The sequence below is a fragment of the Amblyraja radiata genome, chromosome 13, assembly GCF_010909765.2.
Source record: "Amblyraja radiata isolate CabotCenter1 chromosome 13, sAmbRad1.1.pri, whole genome shotgun sequence".
Lineage (NCBI taxonomy): Eukaryota > Metazoa > Chordata > Chondrichthyes > Rajiformes > Rajidae > Amblyraja > Amblyraja radiata.
This window is the reverse complement of record NC_045968.1, coordinates 46,002,454-46,019,533: the sequence shown is the minus strand read 5'-3', so window position 1 is coordinate 46,019,533 and position 17,080 is coordinate 46,002,454. Positions and strand designations below refer to the sequence as shown.

The 17,080-nt window shown below is 42.7% G+C and overlaps 1 protein-coding gene across 2 annotated transcripts in view; it reads left to right on the top strand.

The window, feature by feature from the left end:
• The first annotated feature begins 5,649 nt into the window (after positions 1-5,649).
• LOC116979968 (transmembrane protein 255B-like) overlaps positions 5,650-17,080 on the top strand; it is a 78,903-nt gene continuing 67,472 nt past the window's right edge. The window contains exons 1-3 of one of the 2 annotated variants that reach the window (XM_033031953.1): positions 5,650-5,859; positions 6,114-6,310; positions 16,046-16,188. In XM_033031953.1, the coding sequence (XP_032887844.1) occupies positions 6,259-6,310; positions 16,046-16,188 (195 nt within the window). In that variant the 5' untranslated portion in view covers positions 5,650-5,859; positions 6,114-6,258. Of the gene's footprint in view, positions 6,311-16,045; positions 16,189-17,080 lie in introns of both variants that reach the window. The other variant, XM_033031952.1, reaches the window with a different exon arrangement.

Sequence of the window (17,080 nt, the reverse complement as noted above, 5' to 3'; positions counted from 1 at the left end):
TTGGCAATGTTACAGTCACGTAGACTGAATTAATTGTGAAGCCCAAGTAGTCCATGATTGTGGATGCTTAAACTTAGATTTATCTGGATGTAAGACAATCCCAGGGTTTCGAATAACTGTTTTGTAGCTGACACAGCTAACATAGTCAATTCCATGGTCTTGCCTACCATTTAAGACATCGCTTTAAACTGCTATAGCTGCCCCATCCAGTAAATTTCAGGTATCTGCGATGATCCTTGTGAATGGTACTAAATAGTAAACATCTTTAAGATCAATGCTTGCCATGAAGTATCCTTTGAAATGTAGTTGTTTGGCAGTAACAACTGTTTCCATTTTGAAATGTATATACTTAACAAACATATTTAGTGAAGTTAAGTCAATGATGATGCGACATCCACCATCTTGTTTGGGTTTAGTGAATATATTGCAAGGGTTCAGGTTTTCCCATGATACCCTTAGTAATTAGTCTCACCAGTTCAGCTTGTCCCTCTCGTTTCTTTAATGGAGAGGGGAAAATACCCTCTGGGGTGAATGTTGGCCTGGTGGCAATTTTTCTAGTATGAATTGTATTTGTATCCACTAATGCCATTGAGTATATACTGATCACTCGTGATAGACTCCCGTGTGTTAGTATTACTCTATATGCTGGTAGGAACCAGACCCACCTACCTCCATGGTTAAGGGTATTCTTCTGTTTCCTGCCGGTCCAACGAGTGTTGCACGTCGTCTGACGTGGCGGTGACGTTGGGGGGTGGCACATTTTCCATGGGGTCCGCTCTGGGCCCTGGTCTAAAGAAGACTTTCGGTGATAGAATGCGGACCCCGAGCTTTCATCAGTCCCATATGGTAGACGTCGATTGATGGACGCAATGGGGTGCTGCTGCTTATTGTTTTTGGTTTTGCTCGTCCCGGGGCCTGCCTTCATGAGACCGAAAGCTTGTTAAGGCCTCTCCATATCCTTCATATGCTTTGTGAGGTGCCGCGCATGCGTGCTGAGCGGGCTCTTCATGGAATCACTCACGTGATTCCGAAGTAAAATTAAGACATATGGTATCAAAGAGAATGTGAGCATATGTTGGAAATTGGTCAAAAGCCAGGAAGTGGAGAGCTGGATGAATGGATGTTTTTTAGGAAAACAAAGATTTTAAAAGTGTTTTTTATAAATGCCAGACCCAAGTCCTCCTGTCATATTCAAAATTTCTATCAAATAAAAAATCTGAACTTGACTCAGAGATATGTTATCCATGTTTCTAGGTTACCCTTTGAAAATAGTTTCATGAAGCACAGCCTATCAAAGTCAAGAGGCAATTCAGATGTCTCCACACATCGTTGACTGGGCAGAATTTTGAAAATCAAAATAACTACAGGTTTTAAAATACTCTAAAATACTCAAAATGCTTCTGAGATCCTCTGGTAGACAAAAATGCTGGAGAAACTCAGCGGGTGAGGCAGCATCTATGGAGCAAAGGAAATAGGCGATGTTTCGGGTCGAGACCCTTCCTCTGAGATCCTCTGATTCTATCTTAAAATAAGACCCAACCAGTTCATCTCCACCATAGTACCAATCTATCTTGCTGATCTGATTTACTTAAAACATCCATTCGTTACAGGCCTCCAAATCCTGGCATTACACCAAATTTCAACAGTTGGAATATATAGTGCAGCACAGGAACATGCCTCTTAACCACAATGTCTATTCTGAACATTATGCCAAATTGAACTAATCCCTTCTGCCTGCACATAATAATAATAATAATAAATTTTATTTAATGGGCGCCTTTCAGACATCTCAAGGACACCTTACATAGCAATCGGAATAAAAACATATAATCGGAATATAACAAGTAATAAAGACATCATAGAGACACAAATTAAAAACAGAATTCAATCCAAAAACAGAAAATCAAAAACACAGTGTGAAGAGAGAGCAGCGGCAGCCAAAGCGCGCCAGCGTCCACTCTCTCTTCACGGCAGCCATCTTGGACACAGACCTACAGGACTACAATTAGACAAAAAAATCATCCCCCCACAGTGGATAGCACTGTGGAGGAAGGCACAATGTCCAGTCCCCACCCCATGTTCACCCCAAAGTCAGGCCTATTGAGGCCACAGCAATTGCCTCTACGGAGGCCCGATGTCCCTGGCCGTTCTCACCGGGTGGTCTTGCCCCGGCGTCGGGAGAGTCCTTGATGATGATACACATGATCCATATCCCTCCATTCCCTGCATGTTCCACCATGTGTCTTCTTCCACCACCACTCCAGGCAGTACATTCCAGGCATCTATCACTCGCTGTGTAAAACATTTGTCCTGCACACCTCCTTTAAACTTTCACCCTCCCAATTTAAAGCTATGCCATTTAATATTTCTACGCTAGGAAAAGGTTTTGGATTGTCTACCCTATAATAATTTATAAACTTTTATCAGGTCATCCTTTAGCCTCCATGCACCAGAGAAAACAATCCATTTGTCCAACCTCTCCTGATAGGTAACACCCTCTAATCCAGGCAGCATTCTGGTGAACCTCTGAAAACCTTTCCAATACTTGTACACCCTTCTTGAAATGTGTGATCACAACTGCACCCAATAATCCAATGTGCTCTAACCAAAGGTTTATGAAACTGCAACATATACTCATATTCTTCTTATATAACCATATAACCATATAACAATTACAGCACGAAAACAGGCCATCTCGGCCCTTCTAGTCCGTGCCGAACACTTATTCTCCCCTAGTCCCAGCTACCTGCACTCAGACCATAACCCTCCATTCCTTTCCCGTCCATATACCTATCCAATTTATTTTTAAATGATATAATCGAACCTGCCTCCACCACTTCCACTGGAAGCTCATTCCACACAGCTACCACTCTCTGAGTAAAGAAGTTCCCCCTCATGTTACCCCTAAACTTCTGTCCCTTAATTCTCAAATTATGTCCTCTTGTTTGAATCTTCCCTACTCTCAATGGAAAAAGCTTATCCATGTCAACTCTGTCTATCCCTCTCATCATTTTAAAGACCTCTATCAAGTCCCCCCTTAACCTTCTGCGCTCCAAAGAATAAAGACCTAACTTGTTCAACCTTTCTCTGTAACTTAGTTGCTGAAACCCAGGCAACATTCTAGTAAATCCCTTCTGTACTCTCTCTATTTTGTTGCCATCCTTCCTGTAATTTGGTGACCAAAATTGTACACCATACTCCAGAATTGGCCTCACCAATGCTTTGTACAATTTTAACATTACATCCCAACTTCTATACTCAATGCTCTGATTTATAAAGGCCAGCACACCAAAAGCTTTCTTTACCACCCTATCTACATGAGATTCCACCTTCAGGGAACTATGCGCAGTTATTCCTAGATCCCTCTGTTCAACTGCATTCCTCAATTCGCTACCATTTACAATGTACGTCCTATTTTGATTTGTTCTGCCAAGATGTAGCACCTCACACTTATCAGCATTAAACTCCATCTGCCATCTTTCAGCCCACTCTTCCAAATGGCCTAAATCTCTCTGTAGATTTTGAAAATCGACTTCATTATCCACAACACCACCTATCTTAGTATCATTTGCATACTTACTAATCCAATTTACCACACCATCATCCAGATCATTGATGTACATGACAAACAACAGTGGACCCAACACAGATCCCTGAGGCACCCCACTAGTCACCGGCCTCCAACCTGACAAACAGCCATCCAGCATTACTCTCTGGCATCTCCCATTCAGCCACTGTTGAATCCATCTTGCTACTCCACCATTAATACCCAACAATTGAACCTTCTTAACCAACCTTCCATTTGGAACCTTGTCAAAGGCCTTACTGAAGTCTATATAGACAACATCCACCGCTTTACCCTCATCAATTTCCCTAGTAACCTCTTCAAAAAATTCAAGAAGTTTAGTGTAGGTCGGAACTGCAGAAGCTGGTTTACACCGAAGACAGACACAAAATGCTGGCCTAACTCAGCGGAACAGGTAGGATCTCTGGATGGAAGGAATGAAGAAGGGTTTCAACCAGAAAAGTTGCCCATTCCTTTTATCCTGAGGTACTGCTTGTCCTGCTGAGTTACTCCAGCATTTTGTGTCTATCTCATATTCTTCTTTTTTTCCAATGAACAACTTCATTTCTATTGACCCGCATTAGTTCCAAGTGAAAGATGTATCTGCTCTTTCACCTCTGTTCCCCTCCTCCTGCATGCAAACTACAGGAGATTTAACACCTGCTCTTTTGCCCCAACATCCGGAGACCTTAATGCCCCTGTCCCACTTAGGAAAACTGAACGGATACCTCTGGAGACTTTGCGCCCCACCCAAGGTTTCCGTGCGGTTCCCGTAGGTTGCCGGTGATTGCCGGAGGTTGCAGGTAGCGTAAGCTGGTAGGGAGACTGACAAAAACCTCCGGGAACCGCACGGAAACCTTGGGTGGGGCGCAAAGTCCCCAGAGGTTTCCATTCAGGTTTCCTAAGTGGGACAGGGGCATAACAATCCTTCCAAGTGAAACACTGATGCTCTTGCACGTGTCCATACCAGCGTGTGGGATTTGGTGCTTACGATGTGATCACTTCTAATGTAGATTGGGTGACTGGTTTGTGGACCACCCACGATCAATCTGCAAGGGTGACCCTCAGCTTTCACTGCCTGCTTCTTTAATTCCCCATTCCTCGCACACTCAGACCTATCTGACTGTTGAACCCTATACTGTCCCAACAACGTCCAAATAACCGTAAAACCCAACACCTCACCTATCGTCTGGGCACAACATAGCCTTCAATTCTCTATATCAAATTCAGAAGATCCCACTAACTTGCTTTGTCTTTTTAAATCAGAATTGGCCAGTTCCACAGCTAGGTTATCCACCTCTTATAATAACTCTGCTTTCCTCTCTCTCCAAACCCACTACCTGAATAGTTAGGCATGGCCAGCATTCTCTTCTAGGTTTTAGCTACAGCTCTAAGCCTGCGTGTTACACTTTGCCATCTCTCTTTTCAACTGCCTTGATTCGTCTCCGAAGCAGGCATCTTAAACAGCGTAAGCACCCGAGCAATTCTAGTTTTAAACAATTGCAGAGAGTCATTTGTCCTCTGCCTCCTAACCCCACCGACTATGTGACTGAACACTTGACTTCGCGCTTGTAAATTGTGGGTCTGCCACATTTTTCTCTTGCCGCAGATGTTGCCTGACCCGTTGAGTATTTGAGGCATTGTCTGTTATTATTTAAAAAAAAAAGAATAAAGGTCCAGTTGATGGTTACATACTTTGGAGGGTGATATAGATTGGAGGGAAGGGCTTGGGATATATACCCCCATCAAATGCAAACAAATCTGAGCGGCGGCAAGGGCAGAATATACTCAGCAGGTCGAGCAGCAGCTATGAAAAAAGGGGGAAGGTTTAAACATTTCGGATCGATAGGCTTTTATCGGAACCTACAGACAGACCCAAGGACGATTTAAAGGTAAAGTGGGCATCTAGTATAGATATGTAGCAACATTTCTCAATATTGGGGAACGGATATTCTAACGCCTATTCTAACATATTTATGTATCTCGGGAAATAAATTACCGAACAGCGGGTGTGTTTTAATAGAACATGATGTTCAAAGCCAATCTCAAACTCCCTCTACCCGGTGATAGTGCTTTGTTGCTGCTCTGGTGAACTTCAGAATCGACTCAAATCCATTCCTCGGGACCTTGTCCACACGCAGAAACCTCTCTGGGGAAAACGTGGACCAAACATTTGTATCGCGCGTTGGACGGAACATAATTTCCATTTTTCCTCAGCCCATTAGTTAGACTTTGGAAAACGCTCACGGGACGATCGCTACCGGACTGCTGAAGATATTTCCAAAAGTCAAGAGGTCTGTTTGGTTTTTAACTCCACAATTATAGTAGTCCCCGGAATGGCATCTCGACGGTTTCCCATCCCTCGTTTGTTTTTTTACGGCGGGCGTCAGAGAGTTAAAGTGCCCTCTCAGTTCACGGGAATGTTATCCTACAAGCATCTCGGCGCCTATGTAATTTGGTGTGCAAGGAAGGCAGTATAACATTTGGCGAGAGGCTGCGCGCCTGTCGGCTTGGCATCGAATGATTCTCATCTCGCTTCCATTACCAGTGAGTGTGCATCCGAGGAGGTCAGATTCGGGACGCTGGGACGAGGTGATTGCGGGAAGAAGCAGCGATCGAGCAGAGTACCTGGCGACAGCACTGTGCGCAGATACCTCCTTGCATCCGTTTAATTCACAGAACGAAAGCAGACCATGCAACAAATCCCGGGGCCAAATCCACCCCAAGTCCGTTCCGAACTGTTCGGTGAGTTTCAAACCTGATAAATTCCGAAACGTCTTTTCTCGTCAAAGTACCCCTGTGTTATTTGGTTATCAAGAAATATATATATTCCCTAATTAGAGGGGATTGAGAAACGAAACACTCACAATCCAAGCAAGATGCATAACGAGAGAACGATCCGAGAATGTATTCGCGTCTTAATTTATCGTTCGCTTTTGAGGACGTGTCCATTTTTGCTGTAAATATTCTCATTGTATTTGATCGAAAATGCATGCAATTTTGAAATCGGAGATACTATCGAAACTGAACCCACACCCTCTTCTGTGGCTTATGCTTCAATAACATAATCCGCCAACACCACCCACCCACAATAAAATCAAAAAACAAATAAAACTAATCCTCTGCTAGATGTTAAACACATTTAAATTATTATTAATCAGTAGCTTTGGTGATAATTCATGTAAATTATATTTTGCACATTTATAATACACAATGTTCGTTTGTTTTTTTGTCATCTGTTGAAACCGTTTTAAAGTTTTCGTGTTAATCTTTACGAAATGTGTGGCTTTCGATAGAAGATGCGAAATTTTATTCAGCAACGTCTTTAGTTCGTATCTAGTAGTTTATTTTGCATTACGCCCAGAATGCTCCTTATGCCTAAATATCAACTCCAGAATATTCGCACAGTACCCACATCAATTGGGTATTTGTTTTTCGCTTGAAGTGCGTTTCCACGTTATCCTCCAAACCAAAAGAGCTTTAGAGAATGAGGCGTGTAATGTACTAATGCAGGTTTGTAAATAGCAAGATCCCGTTTACAGCGGGGGAGATATTTCGTTTAGACATTTATAGATATCATATTTTGATCAAACTACCAATATTAAAATTTATGACAGGTAGAGGCGAAAGTATCTACTCCAGCACGTCACTCGGGTGAATATATTTATAAAGAACTCTGTAAAGTTGGAAATCTCAAATAGAAATTCTTAGAAATCCACTGCGAAAATATACGAATCTGGGGGGGGGTGGGGGGGGGGGGGGGTGGTTGTGCGTCCAGCGACTACATCCAGATGGGTAACGTGGAATCCCTCACCCACATTCCACTAACGCTGGATATTGATTCATGAGGCTATGTCTGTACTCATACGAGAATGGGGATGGAACCCTTTGAAATGAACGAGGAATGATTCCTTCAAAGCGTGCAAAATTCTTATAAGGCTTGGTAGAATAGATATAGATCACGTTCCCCTTGGGTGGTGTCTAAAACCAGGGTTTAAATTCAGATTCAGACAGATTTGTCATATACACCGATGCAATGAAATTCCTGGTTCACACCAAACTCACAGTGTAAGCATGTTACATCCAGTAAAGATAAGTAGAACAACACAAACCACAAATGTAAAACAGCAGAATGGATTAAGATTGCAGCGCAAACTGAATGAGTGCAAAAAAAGCAAATTAAAGTACAATAATGGAATAACCCAATGAGGTAGAGTTAAAAGTAAGAGTACGTGGCAGCTGCTCTGGAAAGGGGGTGTGTTAGAGGTGATTGTTCCAGGCGTCAGAATGCAGTGGGGAAGAAGCTGTTCTTAGGTAAAGATGTCTGAGCTTTTAAGTTATTTATCTTCTCCCAAAGGGAATAGCCTGGATGGCATCCTTGATGATACTTCCAGACTTCCTGATGCAATGCACCATGAAGATATACTGAATGGAAGCAAGCGCCGAGCCTTTAATAAAACTATCGCGGATGTGGGCTTCTACCAATCTTTCAGAGCAATTCATTATGGTCGATTTTACTGAGCGTTGTCATTGAGACAGGTCGCTTTATCCTTCTTGGGGACTGGAATAATGGAGTTCTCCTTGAAGCAGATGGGGTTAGTAGACTGTTGATGGGAGAGGTTGAAGACTCTGGCCAGTTGATTGGCACACAATTTCAGAACCTATCTGCGGCTCCTTGTGGGCCAGCCACTTTCCAAGAGTGAAAGTGAGCATTCACTCATGAAAGCAGATCTGACCTCTGCCATCGACAGAGCCAGTGGGATATGGAGAGTGCACCTAGATAGAGCTTTGGTTACCTGATTACAAAACAGCTTTTCCAGAGCGATGTGTCATTGCCCCAGATTTTCCCACTTTCGTCTCATAGTCCGTGTTGATATTCAGGCCCTGCCAGAGTCACCTGTTTTCAGTTTGATGGAATTGAGCCTCTTGTTTGTTTTGGATTTCTTTCTTGGCATCCCTGATGGCCTTGTGGAGATCATACTTGGCCACCTTGTGCAGTGCAGTGTCAATCTTTATGAAAGCATTGGATCTGGATTTGAGCAGCGAGTGAATCTCCCGGGTCCATTCTTGTTTGGCTTCTTGTTAGGGTAGATACTAATTGTCTGTCGGAACATGGTCATCAGTGCATTTCTTGATGAAATGTATGACGACTGAGATATTACCCATCAGGTGGGTGAAGCGGTTGTGAACAGGTTCCAGTTCACCGACTTAAGCCAGTCCTGAGGTAGACACATAGCCTCCTTGGACCACTGCTCTATTGCTCTCTCAGCTCTAGAGATGCTGTCTGACCCATCGAGTTGCTCCAGCTCTTTGTGTCTATCTTCCCCTCATGATTGAAATCTCTGTCGGCAGAAGCAGCTCCCATAGATGATCAAACTGGTCGAGATATGGGCAAGTTGGTGGTGGTGTAGCCGTGGTCTAGAATGTTAACAGCCTGTGTGTGAGGGGCAGGAGACATGTTCATCTATTTTGGAAGTACTTGCTGAAGTTAGCTTGCTTGAAATCACTGCAACTAATGAACAGGACATTAGGATACCTCTAGTTTCCCTCTCTCCTGACTCTCAGTCTGTAGAATGGTCTCGACCCGAAACATCACCTATTCCTTGTCTCCAGCGATGCTGCCTGACCCGCTGAGTTACTCCAGTATATTGTGTCTATCTTTGGTGTAAATCAGCACCAGCAGTTCTTTCCTGCACAGCACATTAGTTTGCTGTCCCAAGAGAGTTAACAACCGAGTATATTTTGGCCAGTGCCACGTGACTGGGGGCAGTATGTAAACTGCCAACAAAAGGGTAGAGGTGAATTTTCTTGCTAAATAAAAGGGGCAATGTTTTATGAATGTTTTTTCCAGGTCAGGGCAGCAGAATTGAGTTAAGACCGTGGACCGCGGAGAATATGGATAGGTGGTAGAATATCAGGAGCAGACCCGAAACATCACCTATCCATGTTCTCCAGAGATGCTGCCTGACCCGCTGAGTTAGTCCAGCACTTTGTGTCCTTTTATGTAAACCAGACTCTGCAGTTCCTTGTTTCTTAGTTCTGAGAGTTGCTATGATTTAACGATGATAGCAGGATATTTTCATAAGATCATAAGTGATAGGAGCAGAATTAGACCATTCGGCCCATCAAGCCTACTTCGCCATTCAATCATGGCTGATCTATCACTCCCTCCTAACCTCATTCTCTTGCCTTCTCCCCATTTCAGCACTGGATCTAATGACTTTCTCAGCACTGGAATGGATACATAATAAGGAGAGACAATTATAAGAGGCTATTTAAAGAGAAGCTTCATGTAAAATGTTGCCATTTTCAGCGCTATCATAGTCTCAAAATGAGGAATCCGCCATTCAACAGAGTAGCGGAAGACAGAATGGTGCAGCTGATAGTGCTGCAACAATCTGGATTTCATCCTGAGCTCAGATGCTGATTGATGGAGTTTGCATGTTCTTGGGACTGTCTGAATTTCACCTATTTAATCTTGCCTATTTTTAAGGTGGAGATTGACAGATTCTTGATTAGTAAGGTGTCAATGGCTATGGGGAGAAGGAAGGGTAATGGAGTTGAGAGGGAAAGATGGATCAGCCATGATTGAATGGCAGAGTAGACATGATGGGCCAAATGCCTTAACTCTGCTCCAATAACCTATGAACGTATGAACTTGCCAGGTAGGTTAAATGACCATTATGAATTGATGCTTGTGTCAGTGAATACAGGTTATTGGGAGGAATTGATGATGGGCAGAGAGAGAGAAAAGATTACAGGGAAAAAAGGGGAATATAAGTGCTCTGGGAGCCTACATAGACTTGGGCCAAATGGCCTCCTACTATGTTGTGAGAAAAATATAAAAGATTCACGAGTTTGGGATGAGAAGACATTTCTTCATCCAGATCTTAGTGCATCTATGGAATGCTATACGCTAGAGAGCTGTGGATTGCCAGTCACTGAATATATTTAATATAGAGATCAACACATTTTATGGCAGTGAGGGAATCGAGGGATAAGGGTTAATGTAGGAAAATTGTACTGAAATAAAAGATCAGTCAGTCACGGACTTATTGAATGGTGAATCAGACACATGGGGCTAAATGATTTGCTGTTCTATTCATTTTGTTCTTTATTTTTTAAAGTTACTTCCATTTGTTAAAACTGTTGGCAAGAGGTAATTGTATCCCTCAACTCAATTAGAAATGCAAAATGGGCCATTCTCCAGCATATTTTGTTATGTTTTGCATTATCCTCTGACTTCTGGGTTCATTCAGTGAATTGCTTAATTGCATGGTTCACAAATGTTAAGGGTTTTGAGGCAAGTGGAAGGGAAAATTCATGCAAGACTCCCAGTTCCTCAGCTTGGTTTCTGCTTTTGTGTGTTTAATGGCTCATTGACAAACAATAATAGCTGGTTGGGCAAAAGGACAATGAAATCTAATCGATTCTGAAGTGGAAAACAAATTAACAAAGCCAACATCCAAAAACAATAGCAATATAATCACAGGTCCAAATAACTAAGATTACATGAACTGAATACAAGTGAATGTTTTGAGTCGTATAATTAAACTGAATATGTTCATTTCCTTTTTATTTTGCAAAGGTCATTACATATAAAGGACATTTCAAATCATAAAATAAAGAGCATAACTATGATCAAGTTGTTATGGTTCACCACAAGCAATTTCCTGAACTGTTTAAATTGTGTTATAACCTTTGATTCCAAAATAGTTTCTTAACTGACTGAATTTTGGATCTAATGCAGGGAGAACATGTATAAAAACTGGACTTATCCTTTTACCTGACACAAATAAATCAAGGCATTATTACATTTTCTAACAAATTTGGATCACGTTATTTATTATTTTGCATTATGGTTTGATATGGATCATCCTATTTCCTAGTTCCCTTAACCAGAAAGGGTTTACATTTCACAATCAATATGTACTTGAGCATGTCTTGTCAAGAAATGAATTAATTATGCATTCAAAGTAGCTCCACAGAAATAAATTCCTGAAAGGACGGCTGATCTAATAAACTGTATTTTTGCATTAAACTCTTGTACAAGTTTATTGTGAAGATTGCGTAATGCTCACAATGTTTCAGGATTGTTTAATAAAAACTTGGAAATATTTTGTGATTAAAACATGAACATTCAATTAAAATTAAGAGATTAATTGAAATGTGTTTTAAATTATATCACAAACTGTTTGCTAATTCAAATTTGTTTCAGTAATCTTTACATTGTTGGATAGTTGGATATCCCTTTGCATATAAAGCTTGAATACCTCTGTAGCCAAATCATCAACTGAGGAAAAGTGCATTAATCATATGTATTTTCTCACGTTAAAAGAGACAGATTCTTGGAAAGTGCACGGAGGAAAAGACTGAGGTGGAGAACATCACCATGTTTGGTGTGATTTCAAGTATCTTGTTGGCACAAAATATCTTTTGGAGAATAAAAATGGGGCAGAAATTATCTGTGACAGTTTACCATTGCAAAACCAATCTCTTCAGATTCTATTGTAGTTTATGCATGTTCCCACAAATTGCCTGCAGAACTCCGTGGGATCTCACTTGAGTATATAGGCATGGAGATCGAGGATGGTTAAGTTCTGAGTATCACTAGTTAGACACACTAGGTATTTTGAAGTTGAGCTGTTGCAAGCATGAATTGAGGCAGGCCAAAGAACAAAGTTTCTCAGCATAAAGGGTATGGCAATTCACTGGCATGTCTGCAGCTTTAAATCTCTTTTAATAGGGACTTCGTTTTATGCCATTCTGTCACTACAGATGAAGGCTTGCTTAAGCCATTGTGTTTGAAGAGTAAACAGTTGTCATGCATTCCCTACCGTAATGAGAATTTATTCGGGTTTAGTTTGGCATTCCCCATGGTGGGCTCTTGTATGCTGCTTTAATATGAAGGAGAAGCCACTCAAACTGGAGCAAAGGAAGAACAGGTAAAATGAGGATGAAAGCACTAGTTGGGCCACTTTCTGGGCCATGAACAAACGGATAAGACAGACCTTATGAAAGCATCGGTGAGTATTGCTATATAGGATGAGCCCATGTCCCCAAAAGGACAGTGAAACAACTCTTTGTGCACATGAAGTTTGATAGTCATGCCTAGCTATGTGCAGTGCATCCTCTCCATGAGAATTAGATGACCAGAATAATCAAATTATGTCCCCGACATCCCCAATACATGCATGTTTGTACGTTGTAAAATTTCCCCAAATATGTTGGGAGTGGGTGAGAAAGTGAGATAACATAGATCTAGTGTGGAGGTGCAGGAGTAACTCAGCAGGTCTGGAGAAAAAGGATGGGTCACGTTTGGGGTCATGGTCCTTATTCTTCAGACTGAAGGGCTAGAGCTAGCGTGAACAGGTGTTCATTGGTCGGCGTAGACTCTGTGGGCCGAAGGGCCTGTTTTCATGCTGCCTCTAAATTAAACTAAGCTCATCTTTAAACTTCAGAAAGCCAAGGATAAGCTATTTTAAATTAGTTGAGCTAAAGTAGAAGAAAACATTTGTTGTGACTGCATAGCAAGACAATTCATCAACGTTGGCATCAAAGCAAAGGCAGCAGTGAGTTAAAGCCAGATCTTCCAAGCACCTTTAAGTATACAGATGGTTCGCTGTTATCCTGGAACTAGAACTCCATCTGTTGTCATTCCACTGGCCTCTGGATTGACAGCTCTTTTGTCAGTGGAAGGCCAGATTAACTGGCAGGTTTGTTGTGTGAAGTGAAAATGTGCATGAGCACATTCACATAAAAATTTAAATGGAACCAAATGGGAGCTGAAAGTGTCCAAGTGACGAACCCTTTCATGGGCCAGTTGACCTGGAATGTTTATTTGTTGTGTTTATGAGTTTAATGTGCCAGTAAAACTACAGCAAGTTAGAATTACATTGTTCCAGCACCACCTATGACAATTAAACACTCTTGAATCCTGAAAAACTTCACAGGAGTTTTCTGAGCTTTCTGATAAATTAACCATTTTTTCCTGAATTGTACGATAGTGTCACCAGAGCTGAGTAATTATTCCTTATAATTAAACATTTCTGCTTAGTGACATCCAGCAATCACGTGTCTTAATTTCCTTCAATCTAATCAATTCTTCACTTATGGATAGCACCAACTTTAGACTTGAGAGATATAGTGTGGAAACAGGCCCTTCGGCCCTTCGAGTCCGTGCCGACCAACACTATCCTATGCACAAGGGACACTTTACAATTTTACAGAAGCCAATTAACTTACAAACCTGTACATCTTGGAGGAAACCGGAGCTCCCGAAGAAAACCCACATGGTCACAGGGAGAACGTAGAAACTCTGTGCAGATGACACCTGTAATCAGGATCGAACCAGGGTCTCTGATGCTGTAAGGCCACAACTTTAGCCCTGCGCCACTGTGCCACCTAGTTAATAAACGGTCATTTTACAAGTAGGTAGAGCCAGCCAAGAGCGGAACTCGCTATCAAAACATGGAGGGGACCAGGGGACACAATTTTTTGGCGGCCACGCGCGCATGCGCACACTCACACACACACGCACAAGGCTTCGGAGGCTCAATCCAGTGCTAAATGCAGCTCAACTCTGCCTGACTCACCAGGTTAACTACAGCCCTGTCTGAACGAACGGGATACCAGCGCTGCTTCTCCCCGCTGGCCATATTTCCCGTAAGTCCGGGAAGGGCTGAAGGCTCACCTGGTGGGACAGGCAGAGTTGAGCTGGGTTTAGTGCTGCTTCTCTGCGCTGGCTGGGGGCCTGGGGGCACCGCGCCCGTCTGACTCCCGACCTAAGATCCTATAGCGGAGGATCTTTGCTGCTGACCTCTCTGGCCACCCTCGGGAGGGGGGGGGGGTACTCGGGAGGGGACGGGTTAGCGCCGGAGAGCCGGCCGGGATTGATCCTGGCTGCGGGTGAGGCGCAGGTCTGTGCCACGACTCCCTCCTCCAATTACCGCACTCTATCCTCAGTCCCCCTCCCCCCTCCCACTCCTTCCTCCTCCAATCATCGCGCTGAATCATCATGTCCCACCCCCATTGCCTGCTGACCGACGCCTCTCTCGTCCAATCGCCGCCCTCGATCATCAGTCCCACCCCCACTGTCTCGCGGAAAGCAGAGATTTCACCGGGTTTTAAAATCCGGATTACAAAAACTTGGGGGGGATGTCCCCCACCTCTCAAAACATGGGGGGGACGTGTCCCCTCTGGCCCCCCCGGGTTTTCCGCCCCTGGAGCCAGCATATGCAGCCTGGCCCCTCAAGCCTGCCCCACCCGTAAATACAATCACTGCTGACCTCAACTGCTCATGTTCCAGTTCCTAATAATCTTAAATTCTTCAATCTTTCAAGTATTTATCTATCTGCACCTTAAACATATAAATTAATCTAGCATCCTTCATTACCGGGGGCAGAGAATTACAGTTATTCATAGGATGGCACAGTGGTGCAGCTAGTAGAGATGCCATCTCACAATGCCAGGGACCCGGATTCCATCCTGACGTTTGGGTGCTGTTTGTGTGAAGCTTACAGTACATGTTCTCCCTGTGACCATGGGATAACATAGAACAAGTGTGAATGGGTGATTGATGGTCGGCATGGACTTAGTAAGCCAAAGGCCATGTTTCAGTAATGCAGTTTTAAATGACTAGTCTTTACTCCACAGCTCTGTTACCTTGTTTGTAACTCTCCCACTGGTGAGAATATCTCAATATCTACTCTGCCAAGACCCCATACGATCTTATATGTTTGAATAAGGTGACCCCTCATTCTTTTGAACTCAAAGGAACATACTTACATATTTATCATCATTATATAATATATATATTATATAATATATTACACAGTGCCTCAGGAAGGCCGTCAGCATCCATAAAGACTCCTCACACCCTTGTAATGGACTGTTCGAACTACTTCCATCCGGCAGACGTTACAAGGCCTTCTACGCCCGAACCTCCAGACTCAGGAACAGCTTCATTCCCAGAGCTATAGCGGCTCTGAACCGGCCCTGCTGAGTGCCCCCCACCCCCCATGGACTGTCTCCCTTGGATGGTCACGTCGCACAGATACATCTGCACTTTAGTCTGTTTGAACTGTTTTGACTATTTACTGTTGTAATGTTCTTTTTACAAACCATGTTCTCGGGGTATCTAAATCTAAATTTTATTAGTTATTTAAGTTATGACATCGGATGGAAGCTGCATACCAAATCTCGTTGCGCTTATGTGCAATGACAATAAAATATATTATTATTATTATTATATGAAATATAAGCAATGTTTTGTGAACAATTTTCATTTCAAAGCTATCTTCTTAGTAGAATGAGTAATCAAATTTTCTGTAGGCAAATACCACAATGTTTCATCACCCAGTTATTTAAAACATGCTCTGATTAAATAACTTCTCTCTTGTAATTGTAGCCAGTGATTATGCAGAAGGAATGAAGATGGAATTGTATTTCATTATATTACCAAGATATTCTTTTTTTCAGAGCTACTGATGAGAAGGAAGAAAAGGGCGGTATGGCTTTCAAGCACTCTTCTACTTCTATCCCTCATCACCACTGCTGTTGGTATATTCATCGCAACAAGGACAGAAAATATAAGTGTCATTGGCTACGCATCAGGAATAATTGTAAGTGCAAATTGGAGAGGATAACTTTCCACTCGTTCATGGAAACACCCACAAACATGTCTATTCTCTGAGCTCATAGGAGATCATGGCTGATCTATCTTTCCCTCCTAACTCCATTCTCCTGCCTTCTCCCCATAACCTCTGACACCCATACTAATCAAGAATCTATCTATCTCTGCCCTAAATATAGCCACTGACGGCCTCCACAGCCTTCTGTGGCAAAGAATTCGACATATTCACCACCCTCTGACTAAAGAAATTCATCATCTTATAGTCATAGAGTGATACAGTGTGGAAACAGGCCCTTTGGCCCATCTTGCCCACATGTCCCAGCTACACTAGTCCCACTGCCCGCGCTTGGTCCATATCCCTCCAAACCTGTCCTATCCGTGTACCTGTGTTCAAGAAGGAACTGCAGATGCTGGAAAATCGAAGGTACACAAAAATGCTGGAGAAACTCAGCGGGTGCACCAGCATCTATGGAGCGAAGGTGCTCAGAATTTATTCCAGTCTTGGTACTTTTGCTACCAGTCGAGGATTCGCTCCATAGATGCAGCTGCACCCGCTGAGTTTCTCCAGCATTTTTGTGTACCTATCCATGTACCTGTCTGTTTCTTAAACATTGGAATAGTCCCTGCTGCAACTACCTCCTCTGGCAGCTTGTTCCATACATCCACCACCCTTTGTGTGAAAAGAACATTCCTAAAAGAATGTCCTTTAATTCTGAGGCTATGACTTCTAGTCCTAGACTCTCCCACTAGTGGAAACTTCCTCACCACGGATAATGCCAAAGTAGCAAAACAAATGTGATACAAATGCCAGAAATTTGCAATAAAAGTAAAAAAAATACATACAAATCCTTAGAGAGCAAAATAGCTAATATTTCATGTTG